This window comes from Panulirus ornatus, chromosome 17 (genome assembly GCF_036320965.1).
Source record: "Panulirus ornatus isolate Po-2019 chromosome 17, ASM3632096v1, whole genome shotgun sequence".
Lineage (NCBI taxonomy): Eukaryota > Metazoa > Arthropoda > Malacostraca > Decapoda > Palinuridae > Panulirus > Panulirus ornatus.
This window is the reverse complement of record NC_092240.1, coordinates 29,089,130-29,110,093: the sequence shown is the minus strand read 5'-3', so window position 1 is coordinate 29,110,093 and position 20,964 is coordinate 29,089,130. Positions and strand designations below refer to the sequence as shown.

Genomic DNA, 20,964 nt, shown 5'->3' with positions numbered 1-20,964 from the left:
CTATCAATTAATGCGTAATCCAGTAATGCTCTCTGGCCATCTCTCCTACTTACATACATATACTTTTGTATATCTCTTTTTAAAGCAGGTATTCCCAATCACCAGTCCTTTTTCAACACATAAATCTACAAGCTCTTCACCGTTTCCATTTACAACACTGAACACCCCATGTATACCAATTATTCCCTCAACTGCCACAGTACTCACTTTTGCATTCAAATCACCCATTACGATAACCCGGTTTCATGCACTAAAACCACTAACACACTCATTCAGCAGGTCACAAAACACTTGCCTCTCATGATCTTTCTTCTCATGCCTAGGTGCATATGCACTAATAATCACCCAACTTTCAATTTTACCCATATCAATCTAGAGTTTACTTTCTTACACTCTATCACATACTCCCACCACTCCTGTTTCAGGAGTGGTGCTACTCCTTCCCTTGCTCTTGTCCTCTCACTAACCCCTGACTTTACTCCCAAGACATTCCCAAACCACTCTTCCCCTTTACCCTCGAGCTTCGTTTCACTCATAGCCAAAACATCCATATACATATATATATATATATATATATATATATATATATATATATATATATATATATATATATATATATATATATATAAAACATCCATATATATAAGGGGAGTGGGGGAGGAATGGGATGTATTTAAGGAATCAGTGATGGATTGCGCAAAAGATGCTTGTGGCATGAGAAGAGTGGGAGGTGGGTTGATTAGAAAGGGTAGTGAGTGGTGGGATGAAGAAGTAGGAGTATTAGTGAAAGAGAAGAGAGAGGCATTTGGACGATTTTTGCAGGGAAAAAATGAAATTGAGTGGGAGATGTATAAAAGAAAGAGACAGGAGGTCAAGAGAAAGGTGCAAGAGGTGAAAAAAAGGGCAAATGAAAGTTGGGGTGAGAGAGTATCATTAAATTTTAGGGAGAATAAAAAGATGTTCTGGAAGGAGGTAAATAAAGTGCGTAAGACAAGGGAGCAAATGGGAACTTCAGTGAAGGGCACAAATGGGGAGGTGATAACAAGTAGTGGTGATGTGAGAGGGAGATGGAGTGAGTATTTTGAAGGTTTGTTGAATGTGTTTGATGATAAGAGTGGCAGATATAGGGTGTTTTGTTCGAGGTGGTGTGCAAAGTGAAAGGGTTAAGGAAAATTATTTAGTAAACAGAGAAGAGGTAGTAAAAGCTTTGCGGAAGATGAAAGCCGGCAAGGCAGCAGGTTTGGATGGTATTGCAGTGGAATTTATTAAAAAAGGGGGTGACTGTATTGTTGACTGGTTGGTAAGATTATTTAATGTATGTATGACTCATGGTGAGGTGCCTGAGGATTGGCGGAATGCGTGCATAGTGCCATTGTACAAAGGCAAAGGGGATAAGAGTGAGTGCTCAAATTACAGAGGTATAAGTTTGTTGAGTATTCCTGGTAAATTGTATGGGAGGATATTGATTGAGAGGGTGAAGGCATGTACAGAGCATCAGATTGGGGAAGAGCAGTGTGGTTTCAGAAGTGGTAGAGGATGTGTGGATCAGGTGTTTGCTTTGAAGAATGTATGTGAGAAATACTTAGAAAAGCAAATGGATTTGTATGTAGCATTTATGGATCTGGAGAAGGCATATGATAGAGTTGATAGAGATGCTCTGTGGAAGGTATTAAGAATATATGGTGTGGGAGGCAAGTTGTTAGAAGCAGTGAAAAGTTTTTATCGAGGATGTAAGGCATGTGTACGTGTAGGAAGAGAGGAAAGTGATTGGTTCTCAGTGAATGTAGGTTTGCGGCAGGGGTGTGTGATGTCTCCATGGTTGTTTAATTTGTTTATGGATGGGGTTGTTAGGGAGGTGAATGCAAGAGTTTTGGAAAGAGGGGCAAGTATGAAGTCTGTTGGGGATGAGAGAGCTTGGGAAGTGAGTCAGTTGTTGTTCGCTGATGATACAGCGCTGGTGGCTGATTCATGTGAGAAACTGCAGAAGGTGGTGACTGAGTTTGGTAAAGTGTGTGAAAGAAGAAAGTTAAGAGTAAATGTGAATAAGAGCAAGGTTATTAGGTACAGTAGGGTTGAGGGTCAAGTCAATTGAGAGGTGAGTTTGAATGGAGAAAAACTGGAGGAAGTGAAGTGTTTTAGATATCTGGGAGTGGATCTGGCAGCGGATGGAACCATGGAAGCGGAAGTGGATCATAGGGTGGGGGAGGGGGCGAAAATTCTGGGAGCCTTGAAGAATGTGTGGAAGTCGAGAACATTATCTCGGAAAGCAAAAATGGGTATGTTTGAAGGAATAGTGGTTCCAACAATGTTGTATGGTTGCGAGGCGTGGGCTATGGATAGAGTTGTGCACAGGAGGATAGATGTGCTGGAAATGAGATGTTTGAGGACAATGTGTGGTGTGAGGTGGTTTGATCGAGTAAGTAACGTAAGGGTAAGAGAGATGTGTGGAAATAAAAAGAGCGTGGTTGAGAGAGCAGAAGAGGGTGTTTTGAAATGGTTGGGGCACATGGAGAGAATGAGTGAGGAAAGATTGACCAAGAGAATATATGTGTCGGAGGTGGAGGGAACGAGGAGAAGAGGGAGACCAAATTGGAGGTGGAAAGATGGAGTGAAAAAGATTTTGTGTGATCGGGGCCTGAACATGCAGGAGGGTGAAAGGAGGGCAAGGAATAGAGTGAATTGGAGCGATGTGGTATACCGGGGTTGACGTGCTGTCAGTGGATTGAATCAAGGCATGTGAAGCGTCTGGGGTAAACCATGGAAAGCTGTGTAGGTATGTGTATTTGCGTGTGTGGACGTATGTATATACATGTGTATGGGGGTGGGTTGGGCCATTTCTTTCGTCTGTTTCCTTGCGCTACCTCGCAAACGCGGGAGACAGCGACAAAGCAAAAAAAAAAAAAAAAAAATATATATCTACATATACATATATATACAATGATTTGGTAAACAGAGAAGAGGTAGTAAAAGCTTTGTGGAAGATGAAAGCCTGCAAAGGAGCTGGTTTGGATGGAATTGCAGTGGAATTTATTAAAAATGGGGGTGACTGTCGTTGACTGGTTGGTAAGGATATTTAATGTATGTATGACTCATGGAGAGGTGCCTGATGATTGGCAAAATGCATGCATAGTGCCATTGTAAAAGGGCAAAGGGGATAAAGGTAAGTGCTCAAATTACAGAGGTATAAGTTTCTTGAGTATTCCTGGGAAACTGTATGACAGGATATTAATTGGGAGGGTGAAAGCATGTACAGAGCATCAGGTTGGGGAAGAGCAGCGTGGTTTCAGAAGTGGTAGAGGATGTGTGGATCAGGTGTTTGCTTTGAAGAATGTATGTGAGAATTACTTAGAAAAACAAATGGATTTGTATGTAGCATTTATGGATCTGGAGAAGGCATATGATAGAGTTGATAGAGATGCTCTGTGGAAGGTATTAAGAATATATGGTGTGGGAGGCAAGTTGTTAGAAGCAGTGAAAAGATTTCATCAAGGATGTACGGCATGTGTACGTGTAGGAAGAGAGGAAAGTGATTGGTTCTCAGTGAATGTTGGTTTGCGGCAGAGGTGTGTGATGTCTCCATGGTTGTTTAATTTATTTATGGATGGGGTTGTTAGGGAGGTGAATGGAAGAGTTTTGGAAAGAGGGGCAAGTATTCAGTCAGTTGTGGATGAGAGGGCTTGGGAAGTGAGTCAGTTGTTGTTCGCTGATGATACAGAGCTGGTGACTGATTCGGGTGAGAAATTGCAGAAGCTGGTGACTGAGTTTGGTAAAGTGTGCAAAAGAAGAAAGCTGAGAGTAAATGTGAATAAGAGCAAGGTTATTAGGTACAGTAGGGTTGAGGGACAAGTCAACTGGGAGGTAAGTTTGAATGGAGAAAAACTGGAGGAAATTAAGTGTTTTAGATATCTGGGAATAGATTTGGCAGTGGATGGAACCATGGAAACAGAAGTGAGTCACAGGGTGGAGGAGGGGGCAAAAGTTCTGGGAGCGTTGAAAAATGTGTGGAAGGCGAGAACATTATCTCGGAAAGCAAAAATGGGTATGTTTGAAGGGATAGTGGTTCCAACAATGTTATATGGTTGCGAGGCATGGGCTATAGATAGAGTTGTGCAGAGGACTGTGGATGTGTTGGAAATGAGATGTTCGAGGACAATACGTGGTGTGAGATGGTTTGATCAAGTAAGTAATGAAAGGGTAAGAGAGATGTGTGGTGATAAAAAGAGTCTGGTTGATAGAGCAGATGAGGGTGTTTTGAAATGGCTTGGTCACATGGAGAGAATGAGTGAAGAAAGATTGACCAAGAGGATATATGTGTCAGAGGTGGAGGGAACAAGGTGAAGTGGGAGACTGAATATGAGGTGAAAGGATGGAGTGAAAAAGATTTTGAGCAATTGGGGCCTGAACATGCAGAATGGTGAAAGGCATGCAAGGGATAGAGTGAATTGGAACGATGTGGTATATCGGGGTCGATTTGCTGTCAATGGATTGAACCAGGGCATGTGAAATGTCTGGGGTAAACCATGGAAAATTTTGTGGGGCTGTGGTTTCGGTACATTATACATGACAGCTAGAGACTGAGTGTGAACGAATGCGGCCTTTGTTGTCTTTTTCTAGCGCTACCTCATGCAAATGTGGAGGGAGGGGGTTGTCATTTCATGTGTGTTGGGGTGGCGATGGGAATGAATGAAGGCAGTAAGTATGAATTATGTACATGTGTATATATGGATATGTCTGTGTATTTATATACATGTATACATTGAGAGTATAGGTATATATATGTGCGTGTGTGGATGTGTGTGTACATACATGTGTATGTGGGAAAGGATCACAATTTTGCATGTGATCAAGTATATTCCTATGGGTCCATGGGGAAAATGAAACACAGTAAGTTCCCAAGTGCACTTTCGTGTAATAATTGCATCATCAGGGAAGATACAAAAAAGAAATATAACAGTCATTTGATATATAACGAAGAGACGTAGCTAGAACTCCATTTGGTAAACAAGTGATTGTCCAAGACAGAGAACGACCATATAATTTTTTTATGTGGACAAGGTGAATTGCTTGCAAATTTTATCAAGAATAAAGTTATCCAATTTGTTTAGACCTTCACTAATATTGAGGGTATAATTCTTTGTGTATTTAATATTAAAAGATTCAATGATATTTCTCGTGGTACTGGAGTTAGAGTTAATAACTGAGATGGCATTACTTCAGTCAGGACAATGATCATAGTTTTAACATGATTAACAAAGGCATTTGATTCTTGTCCTGTTCTTATACTATATTTATGTTGCTGAAATCTCATAAAAAGATCCTTACCAGTCTGCCCAGCATTAAACTTATCACAATTTCTTCATGGTACTTTATAAATGCATCCAGGAAAATTTTCTGGTGAGTTCCTGATTAAGATATTCTTATAGTATTATTGTTGCTGAACGCAACATTTACATTAAAGGATTTAAGTAACATGGGAAGTAAAGTAAGATTATTATTAAAAGGGAGAACTAAAAGATTCTTGGTGTCAATGGGAGGTTTGGGTTCAGCTCTATAAAATTATTCTTTGGTAACTTAAGGGATTTATCAATGATAGATCTAGGGCACTTTAACTTAGATCCAATAGAATATATCTCCTCAAACTCATCATCAATAAACTCTGGACTACAAATAAGTAATGCCCTAAAGAACATAGATTGAAATGATGATAATTTAACTCTGTCATGTTGAGATGAGTAATAAAGGATATATGAGCATACATTGGTAGGTTTTCTGTATAAGCTAAACTTAAACTTGTTTCCTTGCCTTTGTATCATGCAATCTAAAAGTGGTAACATACCATTATTTTCATTTCCTACAGTAAATTTGATGTAAGGTACTAGATTGTTAAGTAAGGGGAGAAATGTTTGTAAATTTTCATTTGTTGGCCAAACACAAAGAACTTCATCTACATACATAAACCAAATTGCATTAGAAGGTAAGATATCCTTTAGTGATTTTGTTTCAAAAATTTTCATATAAAGATTACTTAGTACAGGTGAAAGAGGGTTACCCATTGCCATACCAAATTTTTGAGCATAATATTCTCCATTGAATTGAAATACACGATCTTTCATACACAATTTTATCAGTTTAATGAAAACAGACCAAACTCAGTCACCAGGCTCTGCAGTTTCTCACTTGAATCAGCCACAAGCGCTGTATCATCAGCGAACAACAACTGACTCTCTTTCCAAGCCCTCTCAACCACAACAGACTGCATACTTGCCCCTCTCACCAAAACTCTTGCCTTCACCTCCCTAACCACCTCAATCATAAACAAATTAAACAACCATGGTGACATCATGCACCCTTGCCATAGACTGACATTCATTGGGAACCAATCACTTTCCTTTCTTCCTACTCGTACACATGCCTCACATCCTTGGTAAAACTTTTCACTACTTCTAGGAACTTGCATCCCACATCATATACTCTTTAAAACCTTCCACAAAGCATCTCTTATCAACCCTATTATATGCCTTCTCCAGATCCATATATGCTATATACAAATCGATATGTTTTTCTAAGTATTTCTCACATATACATATATATACGTATGTAAGTAGGAGAGGTGGCCAGAGAGTGTTATTGGATTACATGTTAATTGATAGGCGCGTGAAAGAGAGGCTTTTGGATGTTAATGTGCTGAGAGGTGCAACTGGAGGGATGTCTGATCATTATCTTGTGGAGGCGAAGGTGAAGAGTTGTAGGGGTTTTCAGAGAAGAAGAGAGAATGTTGGGGTGAAGAGAGTGGTGAGAGTAAGTGAGCTTGGGAAGGAGACTTGTGTGAGGAAGTACCAGGAGAGACTGAGTACAGAATGGAAAAAGGTGAGAACAAAGGAGGTAAGGGGAGTGGGGGATGAATGGGATGTATTTAGGGAAGCAGTGATGGCTTGCGCAAAAGATGCTTGTGGCATGAGAAGCGTGGGAGGTGGGTTGATTAGAAAGGGTAGTGAGTGGTGGGATGAAGAAGTAGGATTATTAGTGAAAGAGAACAGAGGCATTTGGACAATTTTTGCAGGGAAAAAATGCAAATGAGTGGGAGATGTATAAAAGAAAGAGGCAGGAGGTCAAGAGAAAGGTGCAAGAGGTGAAAAAGAGGGCAAATGAGAATTGGGGTGAGAGAGCATCATTAAATTTTAGGGAGAATAAAAAGATGTTTTGGAAGGAGGTAAATAAAGTGCGTAAGACAAGGGAGCAAATGGGAACTTCAGTGAAGGGGGCTAATGGGGAGGTGATAACAAGTAGTGGTGATGTGAGAAGGAGATGAAGTGAGTATTTTGAAGGTTTGTTGAATGTTTTCGATGATAGAGTGGCAGATATAGGGTGTTTTGGTCAAGGTGGTGTGCAAAGTGAGAGGGTTAGGGAAAATGATTTGGTAAACAGAGAAGAGGTAGTAAAAGCTTTACGGAAGATGAAAGCCGGCAAGGCAGCAGGTTTGGATGGTATTGCAGTGGAATTTACTAAAAAAAGGGGGTGACTGTATTGTTGACCGGTTGGTAAGGTTGTTTAATGTATGTATGATTCTTGGTGAGGTGCCTGAGGATTGGCAGAATGCTTGCATAGTGCCATTGTACAAAGGCAAAGGGGATAAGAGTGAGTGCTCAAATTACAGAGGTATAAGTTTGTTGAGTATTCCTGGTAAATTATATGGGAGGGTATTGATTGAGAGGGTGAAGGCATGTACAAAGCATCAGATTGGGGGAAGAGCAGTGTGGTTTCAGAAGTGGTAGAGGATGTGTGGATCAGGTGTTCGCTTTGGAGAATGTATGTGAGAAATACTTAGAAAAGCAAATGGATTTGTATGTAGCATTTATGGATCTGGAGAAGCCATATGATAGAGTTGATAGAGATGCTCTGTGGAAGGTATTAAGAATATATAGTGTGGGAGGCAAGTTGTTAGAAGCAGTGAAAAGTTTTTGTCGGGGATGTAAGGCACGTGTACGTGTAGGAAGAGAGGAAAGTGATTGGTTCTCAGTGAATGTAGGTTTGTGGCAGGGGTGTGTGATGTCTCCATGGTTGTTGAATTTGTTTATGGATGGGGTTGTTAGGGAGGTGAATGCAAGAGTTTTGGAAAGAGTGGCAAGTATGCAGTCTGTTGTGGATGAGAGAACTTGGGAAGTGAGTCAGTTGTTGTTCGCTGGTGATACAGCGCTGGTGGCTGATTCATGTGAGAAACTGCAGAAGCTGGTGACTGAGTTTGGTAAAGTGTGTGAAAGAAGAAAGTTAAGAGTAAATGTGAATAAGAGCAAGGTTATTAGGTACAGTAGGGTTGAGGGTCAAGTCAATTGGGATGAATGTTTGAATGGAGAAAAACTGGAGGAAGTAAAGTGTTTTAGATATCTGGGAGTGGATCTGGCAGTGGATGGAACCATGGAAGTGAAAGTAAATCATAGGGTGGGGGAGGGGGCGAAAATTCTGGGAGCGTTGAAGAATGTTTGGAAGTCGAGAACATTATCTCGGAAAGCAAAAATGGGTATGTTTGAAGGAATAGTGGTTCCAACAATGTTGTATGGTTGCGAGGCGTGGGCTATGTATAGAGTTGTGTGCAGGAGGGTGGATGTGCTGGAAATGAATGTTTGAGGACTATATGTGATGTGAGGTGGTTTGATCGAGTAAGAAATGTAAGGGTAAGAGAGATGTGTGGAAATAAAGAGTGTGGTTGAGAGAGCAGAAGAGGGTGTTTTGAAATGGTTTGGTCACATGGAGAGAATGAGTGAGGAAAGATTGACCAAGAGGATATATGTGTCGGAGGTGGAGGGAACGAGGAGAAGTGAGAGACCAAATTTGAGGTGGAAAGATGGAGTGAAAAAGATTTTGAGTGATCGGGGCATGAACATGCAGGAGGGTGAAAGGTATGCAAGGAATAGAGTGAATTGGAACGATGTGGTATACCGGGGTCGACGTGCTGTCAATGGATTGAACCAGGGCATGTGAAGTGTCTGGCGTAAACCATGGAAAATTCTGTGGGGCTTGGATGTGGAAAGGGAGCTGTGGTTTCGGTGCATTATTACATGACAGCTAGAGACTGAGTGTGAACGAATGGGGCCTTTGTTGTCTTTTCCTAGTGCTACCTCACACACATGAGGGGGAGGGGGTTGTTATTCCATGTGTGGTGAGGTGGCGATGGGAATGAATAAAGGCAGACAGTATGAATTATGTACATGTGTATATATGTATATGTCTATGTGTGTATATATATGTGTACACTGAGATGTATAGGTATGTATATTTGCGTGTGTGGATGTGTATGTATGTACATTTGTATGTGGGTGGGTTGGGCCTTTCTTTCGTCTGTTTCCTTGTGCTATCTCACTAATGCGGGAGACAGCGACAAAGCAAAATGAATAAATAAATAAATCATAAATGCCCATGCATGCACATAGATATACATTTCAACATATATATACATATACATACACAGACATATTTATATATATATATATATATATATATATATATATATATATATATATATATATATATATATATATATACACACACATGGAAAACCATGGAAAGTTCTGTGGGGCCTAGATGTGGAAAGGGAGCTGTGGTTTCGGTGCATTATTACATGACAGCTAGAGACTGAGTGTGAACGAATGTGGCCTTTGTTGTCTTTTCCTAGCGCTACCTCGCACACATGAGGGAGGGAGGGGGTTGTTATTTCATGCATGGCGGGGTGGCGATGGGAATGAATAAAGGCAGACTATGAATTATGTACATGTGTATATATGTATATGTCTGTGTGTGTATATATATGTATACGTTGAGATGTATAGGTATGTATATTTGCGTGTGTGGACGTGTATGTATATACATGTGTATGTGGGTGGGTTGGGCCATTCTTTTGTCTGTTTCCTTGCACTACCTCACTAACACGGGAGACAGCAAAAAGCAAAATAAAAAAAAAATAATGAATGTATTCAATCTTGCTATCTTAATTCATTCCTATTGCCCCCGCTTCAGAGGAAATACCATCCCCCATACATTTCAACATATATATATATATATATATATATATATATATATATATATATATATATATATTTTTTTTTATTCTTTCATACTATTCGCCATTTCTCGCCTCAGCGAGGTAGCGTTAAGAACAGAGGACTGGGCCTCTGAGGAAACATCCTCACCCAGCCCCCTTCTCTGTTCCTTCCTTTGGAAAATTAAAAAAAAAATGAGAGGGGAAGATTTCCAGCCCCCCGCTCCCTTCCCTTTTAGTCGCCTTCCACGACACGCAGGGAATACGTGGGAAGTATTCTTTCTCCCCTATCCCCAGGGATAATATATATATATATATATATATATATATATATATATATATATATATATATATATATATATATATATATATATATATGGCATGAGAAGAGTGGGAGGTGGGTTGATTAGAAAGGGTAGTGAGTGGTGGGATGAAGAAGTAAGAGTATTAGTGAAAGAGAAGAGAGAGGCATTTGGATGATTTTTGCTGGGGAAAAATGAAATTGAGTGGGAGACGTATAAAAGAAAGAGACACGAGGTCAAGAGAAAGGTGCAAGAGGTGAAAAAAAGGGCAAATGAGAGTTGGGGTGAGAGAGTATCATTAAATTTTAGGGAGAATAAAAAGATGTTCTGGAAGGAGGTAAATAAAGTGCGTAAGACAAGGGAGCAAATGGGAACTTCAGTGAAGGGCGCAAATGGGGAGGTGATAACAAGTAGTGGTGATGTGAGAAGGAGATGGAGTGAGTATTTTGAAGGTTCGTTGAATGTGTTTGATGATAGAGTGGCAGATATAGGGTGTTTTGGTCGAGGTGGTGTGCAAAGTGAGAGGGTTAGGGAAAATGATTTGATAAACAGAGAAGAGGTAGTGAAAGCTTTGCGGAAGATGAAAGCCGGCAAGGCAGCAGGTTTGGATGGTATTGCAGTGGAATTTATTAATAAAGGGGGTGACTGTATTGTTGACTGGTTGGTAAGGTTATTTAATGTATGTATGACTCATGGTGAGGTGCCTGAGGATTGGCGGAATGCGTGCATAGTGCCATTGTACAAAGGCAAAGGGGATAAGAGTGAGTGCTCAAATTACAGAGGTATAAGTTTGTTGAGTATTCCTGGTAAATTATATGGGAGGGTATTGATTGAGAGGGTGAAGGCATGTACAGAGCATCAGATTGGGGAAGAGCAGTGTGGTTTCAGAAGTGGTAGAGGATGTGTGGATCAGGTGTTTGCTTTGAAGAATGTATGTGAGAAATACTTAGAAAAGCAAATGGATTTGTATGTAGCATTTATGGATCTGGAGAAGGCATATGATAGAGTTGATAGAGATGCTCTGTGGAAGGTATTAAGAATATATGGTGTGGGAGGAAAGTTGTTAGAAGCAGTGAAAAGTTTTTATCGAGGATGTAAGGCATGTGTACGTGTAGGAAGAGAGGAAAGTGATTGGTTCTCAGTGAATGTAGGTTTGCGGCAGGGGTGTGTGATGTCTCCATGGTTGTTTAATTTGTTTATGGATGGGGTTGTTAGGGAGGTAAATGCAAGAGTTTTGGAAAGAGGGGCAAGTATGAAGTCTGTTGGGGATGAGAGAGCTTGGGAAGTGAGTCAGTTGTTGTTCGCTGATGATACAGCGCTGGTGGCTGATTCATGTGAGAAACTGCAGAAGCTGGTGACTGAGTTTGGTAAAGTGTGTGGAAGAAGAAAGTTAAGAGTAAATGTGAATAAGAGCAAGGTTATTAGGTACAGTAGGGTTGAGGGTCAAGTCAATTGGGAGGTGAGTTTGAATGGAGAAAAACTGGAGGAAGTGAAGTGTTTTAGATATCTGGGAGTGGATCTGGCAGTGGATGGAACCATGGAAGCGGAAGTGGATCATAGGGTGGGGGAGGGGGCGAAAGTTCTGGAGGCCTTGAAGAATGTGTGGAAGTCGAGAACATTATCTCGGAAAGCAAAAATGGGTATGTTTGAAGGAATAGTGGTTCCAACAATGTTGTATGGTTGCGAGGCGTGGGCTATGGATAGAGTTGTGCGCAGGAGGATGGATGTGCTGGAAATGAGATGTTTGAGGACAATGTTTGGTGTGAGGTGGTTTGATCGAGTGAGTAACGTAAGGGTAAGGGAGATGTGTGGAAGTAAGAAGAGCGTGGTTGAGAGAGCAGAAGAGGGTGTTTTGAAGTGGTTTGGGCACATGGAGAGGATGAGTGAGGAAAGATTGACCAAGAGGATATATGTGTCGGAGGTGGAGGGAGCAAGGAGAAGTGGGAGACCAAATTGGAGGTGGAAAGATGGAGTGAAAAAGATTTTGTGTGATCGGGGCCTGAACATGCAGGAGGGTGAAAGGAGGGCAAGGAATAGAGTGAATTGGAGCGATGTGGTATACCGGGGTTGACGTGCTGTCAGTCGATTGAATCAAGGCATGTGAAGCGTCTGGGGTAAACCATGGAAAGCTGTGTAGGTATGTATATTTGCGTGTGTGGACGTGTGTATGTGCATGTGTGTGGGGGTGGGTTGGGCCATTTCTTTCGTCTGTTTCCTTGCGCTACCTCGCAAACGCGGGAGACAGCGTCAAAGTATAAAAAAAAAAAAAAATACCTAAGTATTTTTATATTATACTTTGTCGCAAACCTACATTCACTGAGAACCAATCACTTTCCTCTCTTCCTACACGTACACATGCCTTACATCCTCGATAGAAACTTTTCACTGCTTCTAACAACTTGCCTCCCACACCATATATTCTTAATACCTTCCACAGAGCATCTCTATCAACTCTATCATATGCCTTCTCCAGATCCATAAATGCTACATACAAATCCATTTGCTTTTCTAAGTATTTCTCACATACATTCTTCAAAGCAAACACCTGATCCACACATCCTCTACCACTTCTGAAACCACACTGCTCTTCCCCAATCTGATGCTCTGTACATGCCTTCACCCTCTCAATCAATATCCTCCCATATAATTTACCAGGAATACTCAACAAACTTATACCTCTGTAATTTGAGCACTCACTCTTATCCCCTTTGCCTTTGTACAATGGCACTATGCACGCATTCCGCCAATCCTCAGGCACCTCACCATGAGTCATACATACATTAAATAACCTTACCAACCAGTCAACAATACAGTCACCCCCTTTTTTAATAAATTCCACTGCAATACCATCCAAACCTGCTGCCTTGCCGGCTTTCATCTTCTGCAAAGCTTTTACTACCTCTTCTCTGTTTACCAAATCATTTTCCCTAACCCTCTCACTTTGCACACCACCTCGACCAAAACACCCTATATCTGCCACTCTATCATCAAACACATTCAACAAACCTTCAAAATACTCACTCCATCTCCTCACATCACCACTACTTGTTATCACCTCCCCATTTGCGCCCTTCACTGAAGTTCCCATTTGCTCCCTTGTCTTATGCACTTTATTTACCTCCTTCCAGAACATCTTTTTATTCTCCCTAAAATTTAATGATACTCTCTCACCCCAACTCTCATTTGCCCTTTTTTTCACCTCTTGCACCTTTCTCTTGACTTCCTGTCTCTTTCTTTTATACATCTCCCACTCAATTTCATTTTTTCCCTGCAAAAATCGTCCAAATGCCTCTCTCTTCTCTTTCACTAATACTCTTCTTCATCCCACCACTCACTACCCTTTCTAATCAACCCACCTCCCACTCTTCTCATGCCACAAGCATGTTTTGCGCAATCCATCACTGATTCCCTAAATACATCCCTTTCCTCCCCCACTCCCCTTACTTCCATTGTTCTCACCTTTTTCCATTCTGTACTCAGTCTCTCCTGGTACTTCCTCACACAAGTCTCCTTCCCAAGCTCACTTACTCTCACCACCCTCTTCACCCCAACATTCACTCTTCTTTTCTGAAAACCCATACAAATCTTCACCTTAGCCTCCACAAGATAATGATCAGACATCCCTTCAGTTGCACCTCTCAGCACATTAACCTCCAAAAGCCTCTCTTTCGCGCGCCTGTCAATTAACATGTAATCCAATAATGCTCTCTGGCCATCTCTCCTACTTACATAAGTATACTTATGTATATCTCGCTTTTTAAACCAGGTATTCCCAATCATCAGTCCTTTTTCAGCACATAAATCTACAAGCTCTTCACCATTTCCATTTACAACACTGAACACCCCATGTATACCAATTATTCCCTCAACTGCCACATTACTCACCTTTGCATTCAAATCACCCATCACTATAACCCGGTCTCGTGCATCAAAACCACTAACACACTCATTCAGCTGCTCCCAAAACACTTGCCTCTCATGATCTTTCTTCTCATGCCCAGGTGCATATGCACCAATAATCACCCATCTCTCTCTATCAACTTTCAGTTTTACCCATATTAATCGAGAATTTACTTTCTTACATTCTATCACATACTCCCACAACTCCTGTTTCAGGAGTATTGCTACTCCTTCCCTTGCTCTTGTCTTCTCACTAACCCCTGACTTTACTCCCAAGACATTCCCAAACCACTCTTCCCCTTTACCCTTGAGCTTCGTTTCACTCAGAGCCAAAACATCCAGGTTCCTTTCCTCAAACATACTACCTATCTCTCCTTTTTTCACATCTTGGTTACATCCACACACATTTAGGCACCCCAATCTGAGCCTTCGAGGAGGATGAGCACTCTCCGCGTGACTCCTTCTTCTGTTTCCCATTTTAGAAAGTTAAAAAAATACAAGGAGGGAGGATTTCTGGCCCCTCGCTCCCGTCCCCTCTAGTCGCTTTCTACGACACGCGAGGAATGCGTGGGAAGTATTCTTTCACCCCTATCCCCAGGGATAATATATATATATATATATATATATATATATATATACACACACACACACACATACATACGCACATATACACACACACACATACATATATATACATATGAAAAATGTAAGAAACAATTTAGAAAACTGAAACTTCTAGCTTGAAATGAAATGAAAAAATGGATGTCACATAATGGTTCAACCTCTGGCTATGGAAAAAGGAAATGTATAATTTATATATATATATATATATATATATATATATATATATATATATATATATATATATATATATATATATATATATATATATATATATATATACTTTTTTTTTTTTTTTGCTTTGTCGCTGTCTCCCGCGTTTGCGAGGTAGCGCAAGGAAACAGACGAAAGAAATGGCCCAACCCACCCCCATACACATGTATATACATACGTCCACACACGCAAATATACATACCTACACAGCTTTCCATGGTTTACCCCAGATGCTTCACATGCCTTGATTCAATCCACTGCCAGCACGTCAACCCCGGTATACCACATCGCTCCAAATCACTCTATTCCTTGCCCTCCTTTCACCCTCCTGCATGTTCAGGCCCCGATCACACAAAATCTTTTTCACTCCATCTTTCCACCTCCAATTTGGTCTCCCTCTTCTCCTCATTCCCTCCACCTCCAACACATATATTCTCTTGGTCAATCTTTCCTCACTCATTCTCTCCATGTGCCCGAACCATTTCAAAACACCCTCTTCTGCTCTCTCAACCACGCTCTTTTTATTTCCACACATCTCTCTTACCCTTACGTTACTTACTCGATCAAACCACCTCACACCACATATTGTCCTCAAACATCTCATTTCCAGCACATCCATCCTCCTGCGCACAACTCTATCCATAGCCCACGCCTTGCAACAATACAACATTGTTGGAACCACTATTCCTTCAAACATACCCATTTTTGCTTTCCGAGATAATGTTCTCGACTTCCACACATTCTTCAAGGCTCCCAGAATTTTTGCCCCCTCCCCCACCCTATGATCCACTTCCACTTCCATGGTTCCATCCGCTGCCAGATCCACTCCCAGATATCTAAAACACTTCACTTCCTCCAGTTTTTCTCCATTCAAACTCACCTCCCAATTGACTTGACCCTCAGCCCTACTGTACCTAATAACCTTGCTCTTATTCACATTTACTCTTAACTTTCTTCTTTCACACACTTTACCAAACTCAGTCACCAGCTTCTGCAGTTTCTCACATGAATCAGCCACCAGCGCTGTATCATCAGCGAACAACAACTGACTCACTTCCCAAGCTCTCTCATCCCCAACAGACTTCATACTTGCCCCTCTTTCCAAAACTCTTGCATTCACCTCCCTAACAACCCCATCCATAAACAAATTAAACAACCATGGAGACATCACACACCCCTGCCGCAAACCTACATTCACTGAGAACCAATCACTTTCCTCTCTTCCTACACGTACACATGCCTTACATCTTCGATAAAAACTTTTCACTGCTTCTAACAACTTGCCTCCCACACCATATATTCTTAATACCTTCCACAGAGCATCTCTATCAACTCTATCATATGCCTTCTCCAGATCCATAAATGCTACATACAAATCCATTTGCTTTTCTAAGTATTTCTCACATACATTCTTCAAAGCAAACACCTGATCCACACATCCTCTACCACTTCTGAAACCACACTGCTCTTCCCCAATCTGATGCTCTGTACATGCCTTCACCCTCTCAATCAATATCCTCCCATATAATTTACCAGGAATACTCAACAAACTTATACCTCTGTAATTTGAGCACTCACTCTTATCCCCTTTGCCTTTGTACAATGGCACTATGCACGCATTCCGCCAATCCTCAGGCACCTCACCATGAGTCATACATACATTAAATAACCTTACCAACCAGTCAACAATACAGTCACGCCCTTTTTTAATAAATTCCACTGCAATACCATCCAAACCTGCTGCCTTGCCGGCTTTCATCTTCCGCAAAGCTTTTACTACCTCTTCTCTGTTTACCAAATCATTTTCCCTAACCCTCTCACTTTGCACACCACCTCGACCAAAACACCCTATATCTGCCACTCTATCATCAAACACATTCAACAAACCTTCAAAATACTCACTCCATCTCCTTCTCACATCACCACTACTTGTTATCACCTCCCCATTTGCGCCCTTCACTGAAGTTCCCATTTGCTCCCTTGTCTTACGCACTTTATTTACCTCCTTCCAGAACATCTTTTTATTCTCCCTAAAATTTAATGATACTCTCTCACCCCAACTCTCATTTGCCCTTTTTTTCACCTCTTGCACCTTTCTCTTGACCTCCTGTCTCTTTCTTTTATACATCTCCCACTCAATTTTATTTTTTCCCTAGAAAAATCGTCCAAATGCCTCTCTCTTCTCTTTCACTAATACTCTTACTTCTTCATCCCACCACTCACTACCCAATACATATATACATATGTACATATTCATTCTTGCTGTCTTAATTCATTCCCATCGCCCCCTGCTTAACAGGAAATACCATCCCCCATACATTTCAACATATATATATACACATATACATACACAGACATATACATATATACACATGTACATATTCACTCTTGCTGTCTTAATTCATTCCCATCGCCCCCTGCTTAACAGGAAATAACCCCCCCCCCCCCCCAGTCCGTCCGTCCGTCCGCCTGCCCGTCCGCCTTTAAGCGAGGTAGTGCCAGGAAAAGATAAAAAAGCTGCATTCATTCACACTCAGTCTCTAGCTGTCATGTGTAATGCACTGAAACCACAGCTCCCTTTCCACAGCCAGGCCCAATAGACCTTTCCATGGTGTTCCCCAAATGCTTCACGTGCTCTGATTCAGTCCGGAGACAGCACGTCGACCCCAGTATACCACATCACTCCAGTTCACTCTGTTCCTTGCATGCCTTTCACCCTCCTGTTTGTTGAGGCCTTGATCACTCAAAATCTTTTTCACTCCATCCTTCCACCTCCAATTAGGTCTCCCGCTTCTCCTTGTTCCCTCCACCTCAGACACATATACCCTCTTTGTTAATTTTTCCTCACTCATTCTCTTCATGTGTCCAAACCATTTCAATACACTCTCTTCTGCTCTCTCAACTACACTCTTTCTGTTACCACACATATCTCTTACTCTTTCATTACTTAATCAAACCACCTCACACCAGAGATTGTCCTCAAACATTAATTTTTAACACATCCATCCTCCTCCGCACAACCCTCGCAACCATATAACATCGTTGCAACCACTATTCCTTCAAACATACCCATTTTTGCTCCAAGATAATGTTCTCGCCTTCCACACATTCTTCAACGCTCCCAGAAACCTTCGCCCCCTCCCCCATCCTGTGACTCATGTCCACTTCCCTGGTTCGATCCACTGCTAAGTCCACTCCCAGATATCTAAAGCACTTCACTTTCTCCAGTTTTTCTCCGTTCAAACTTAACTCCCAATGAACTTGTCCCTCAACCCTACTGAACCTAATAACCTTGCTCTTATTCACATTTACTCTTAAGTTTCTTCTTCCACATACTTAACCAAACTTGGTCACCAACCTCTGCAGTTTCTCACCTGAATCAGCCATCAGTGCTGTATCATCAGCAAACAACAACTGACTCACTTCCCAAGCCCTCTCATCCACAACAGACTGCATACTTGCCCCTCTCTCCACAACTCTTGCATTCACCTCCCTAACCACGCCATCCATAAACAAATTAACCAACCATGGAGACATCACGCACCCTTGCCACAAACCGACAATTACACTTAAGAATCCTGATTTCCCACCATATAGGGATGTACTGCGAAGCAATCATCCTGTTAAAAAGGAAATTCACATTCCCTGCCACTAATGATGGAATAACAAGTCACAACACTTCAACTCCTCCCTATTGCCTTGTATAACCACTTTTTCTCAGATGCTATATGCAGAAGGCTTTTCCATCTGTTTTTGGCCAGTGCATGTTTCATATCCATATACTCTTTCTGCTTTCCTCTCATCTTTCATGGATATAAGCATTCTTAAAAATTCAAATGTAAGAAAAAGCAGTGTATTATCCTTTTAGTCATTTGTCTTACACTATTCTTGAGTATTACAATGGAATGTTTCTATTCAGTGCATCAAAAATAATACTTCAAATCCATGTGTAAAAATGCAAAAATCTACTTCATAGTAATATGACCTCTTTTCAGAACATTCAAGAATAAGTTCATATCCTTAGGAGAATCAATCTCACAAACCTCTTGATGAAGAGCTGACAGCTTATGTTTCATAGTGGGATCAAAGGCCATGTGATGCGACTTCTTAAGGATTACAGTAGCTTCATGGATGTGACCTCGACACACAGCCCACCTTGCACTCTCAGGTAATGTTCTATAGGAGACATGCATCACAGTTATTTTCACAAGAGTTAAAAAAAATGCAAAGGCAATGAGTGAAATATATTCTGTAACACAGAGCAGAAGTTATGAAATCTTAGAGAAAGGGCCCTCTTTGTATACATTATGGCAGGATCAAATGATTTTCTGTATTATTCACACAGTACCTTAATTCATTATTGGACAAGGTATATATTCATTTCAATAAAGCACCATAAACTGTAAAGCCGTCTTACATGATAAACAATACAAACACCAGGGAAGGCAAGCTTCGGGCCATCTGGTTATAAATCGGGGCTGGTATGAAGTACTTAATCAAGGGGGCCCCAGCTCCAACTCCAACAGCATGGCCCAGTAACACCAGACACACTGACCTTACACATTCTGGCTGTGTGCTTCCCTCTGTTGCTGCAGTAATATAAGATACAAAAGACGTTTCTTAGAAACTGGACAGTAAATAATGATAATGAATCCTTAATGTTCAGCAGTGTAATAAGGTCTCCTAGTTTACAATATTATAGGCAAAGATGGTTTCATAAAAAGATATTAAACCCCTCTTACAATAAGATAATACACATAACCTCAAAAGAAATAGATATAGAATTTTCTCATGGGAATCCTACCTGGGAAATGAACAATAGTCAGCGTCAACAGCTCAAGGGTATGGGAAAAGATTGGTTTTGAAATGTCTTGGGAATAAAGGCAGGAGTTGGTGAGAAGACAAAAGCTAAGGAAGGAGTTGCACTACTTGTAAAGCAGGACTTGTGGAGTTTGTGATTAAATGTAAGAAAGTAAGTTCTAGACTGATGTGGGTAAAACTGAAAGTGGATGGCAAGAAATGGGTGATAATTGTTGCTTATACACCAGGCCATGGAAAGAAAGATCAAGAGAGGCAAGTGTTTTGGGAACAGATGAGTGAGTGTGTCAACTGTTTTGATGTACAAGACCAAGGTATTAGTGATGGGTGATATAAATGTGAAGGTAAGTCATGTGGCTGGTGAGGATATAACTGGAGCACATGGGATATTCAGTATTATGAATGGAAATGAAGATCTTGTGGATTTGTGCGCTGAAAAAAAGAGGGATATACACAAGTATACATATGTATACTTGTGATGGTTTTGGTGATGTGCAGCAGGAAGTCAAGAGGAAAGTGCAGGGGTTCAAAAAGAAGGCAAATGAGAGTTGGAGTGAGTGAGTATCAATAAACTTTAGGGAGGATAAGAAAATGTTTTGAAAGGGGGTAAATAATGTGCAAAAGACAAGGGAACAAATGGGGATATCAATTAAGAGGGCAAAATAGGAAGTGACAGCAGTGATGAAGTGAGGAGGAGATGGGGTGAATATTTCTGAGGGCTGTTAAATGTGTTTGATGATAGAGAGGCAGATGTAGGGTGTCTGACAGAATGTCATGTGAAGTGAGAGAGTCATGGAGAGTGGTTTTGTGAAAAGAGAAGAGGAGGTGAAAGCCTTGCATAAAATGAAATGCAGCATGGTGGTGGGAGTGGATGGTATTGCAGTTGAATTATTTGAGAAATGGGGTGACTGCATTGTTGATTGGTTGGTAAGGATTTTCACTTTATGTATGGATCATGGTGAGGTGCCTGAGGACTGGCAGACTCCATGTATTGTGCCGCTGTATAGAGGCAAGGGGGACAGAGGTGAGTGTACAAACAAAAGAGGTATAAGTTTGTTGAGTATACCTGGTAAATTGTAT

The 20,964-nt window shown here is 41.1% G+C and overlaps 1 protein-coding gene and 1 long non-coding RNA gene across 2 annotated transcripts in view; one reads left to right on the top strand and one right to left on the bottom strand.

Moving 5' to 3' along the window:
• Positions 1-20,964, top strand: part of LOC139754660 (uncharacterized) — a 216,704-nt gene that overhangs the window by 115,515 nt on the left and 80,225 nt on the right. The window contains exon 3 of the long non-coding RNA XR_011713919.1: positions 19,062-19,234. This is a non-coding gene — a long non-coding RNA (uncharacterized lncRNA). The remainder of the gene's footprint in view (positions 1-19,061; positions 19,235-20,964) is intronic.
• The window catches only part of LOC139754659 (solute carrier family 22 member 6-A-like), a 170,184-nt gene that overhangs the window by 71,869 nt on the left and 77,351 nt on the right, over positions 1-20,964 (bottom strand). Inside the window, 2 exon segments of the mRNA XM_071672193.1 lie at positions 19,110-19,242; positions 19,484-19,655. Coding sequence (XP_071528294.1) covers positions 19,110-19,242; positions 19,484-19,655 — 305 coding nt within the window.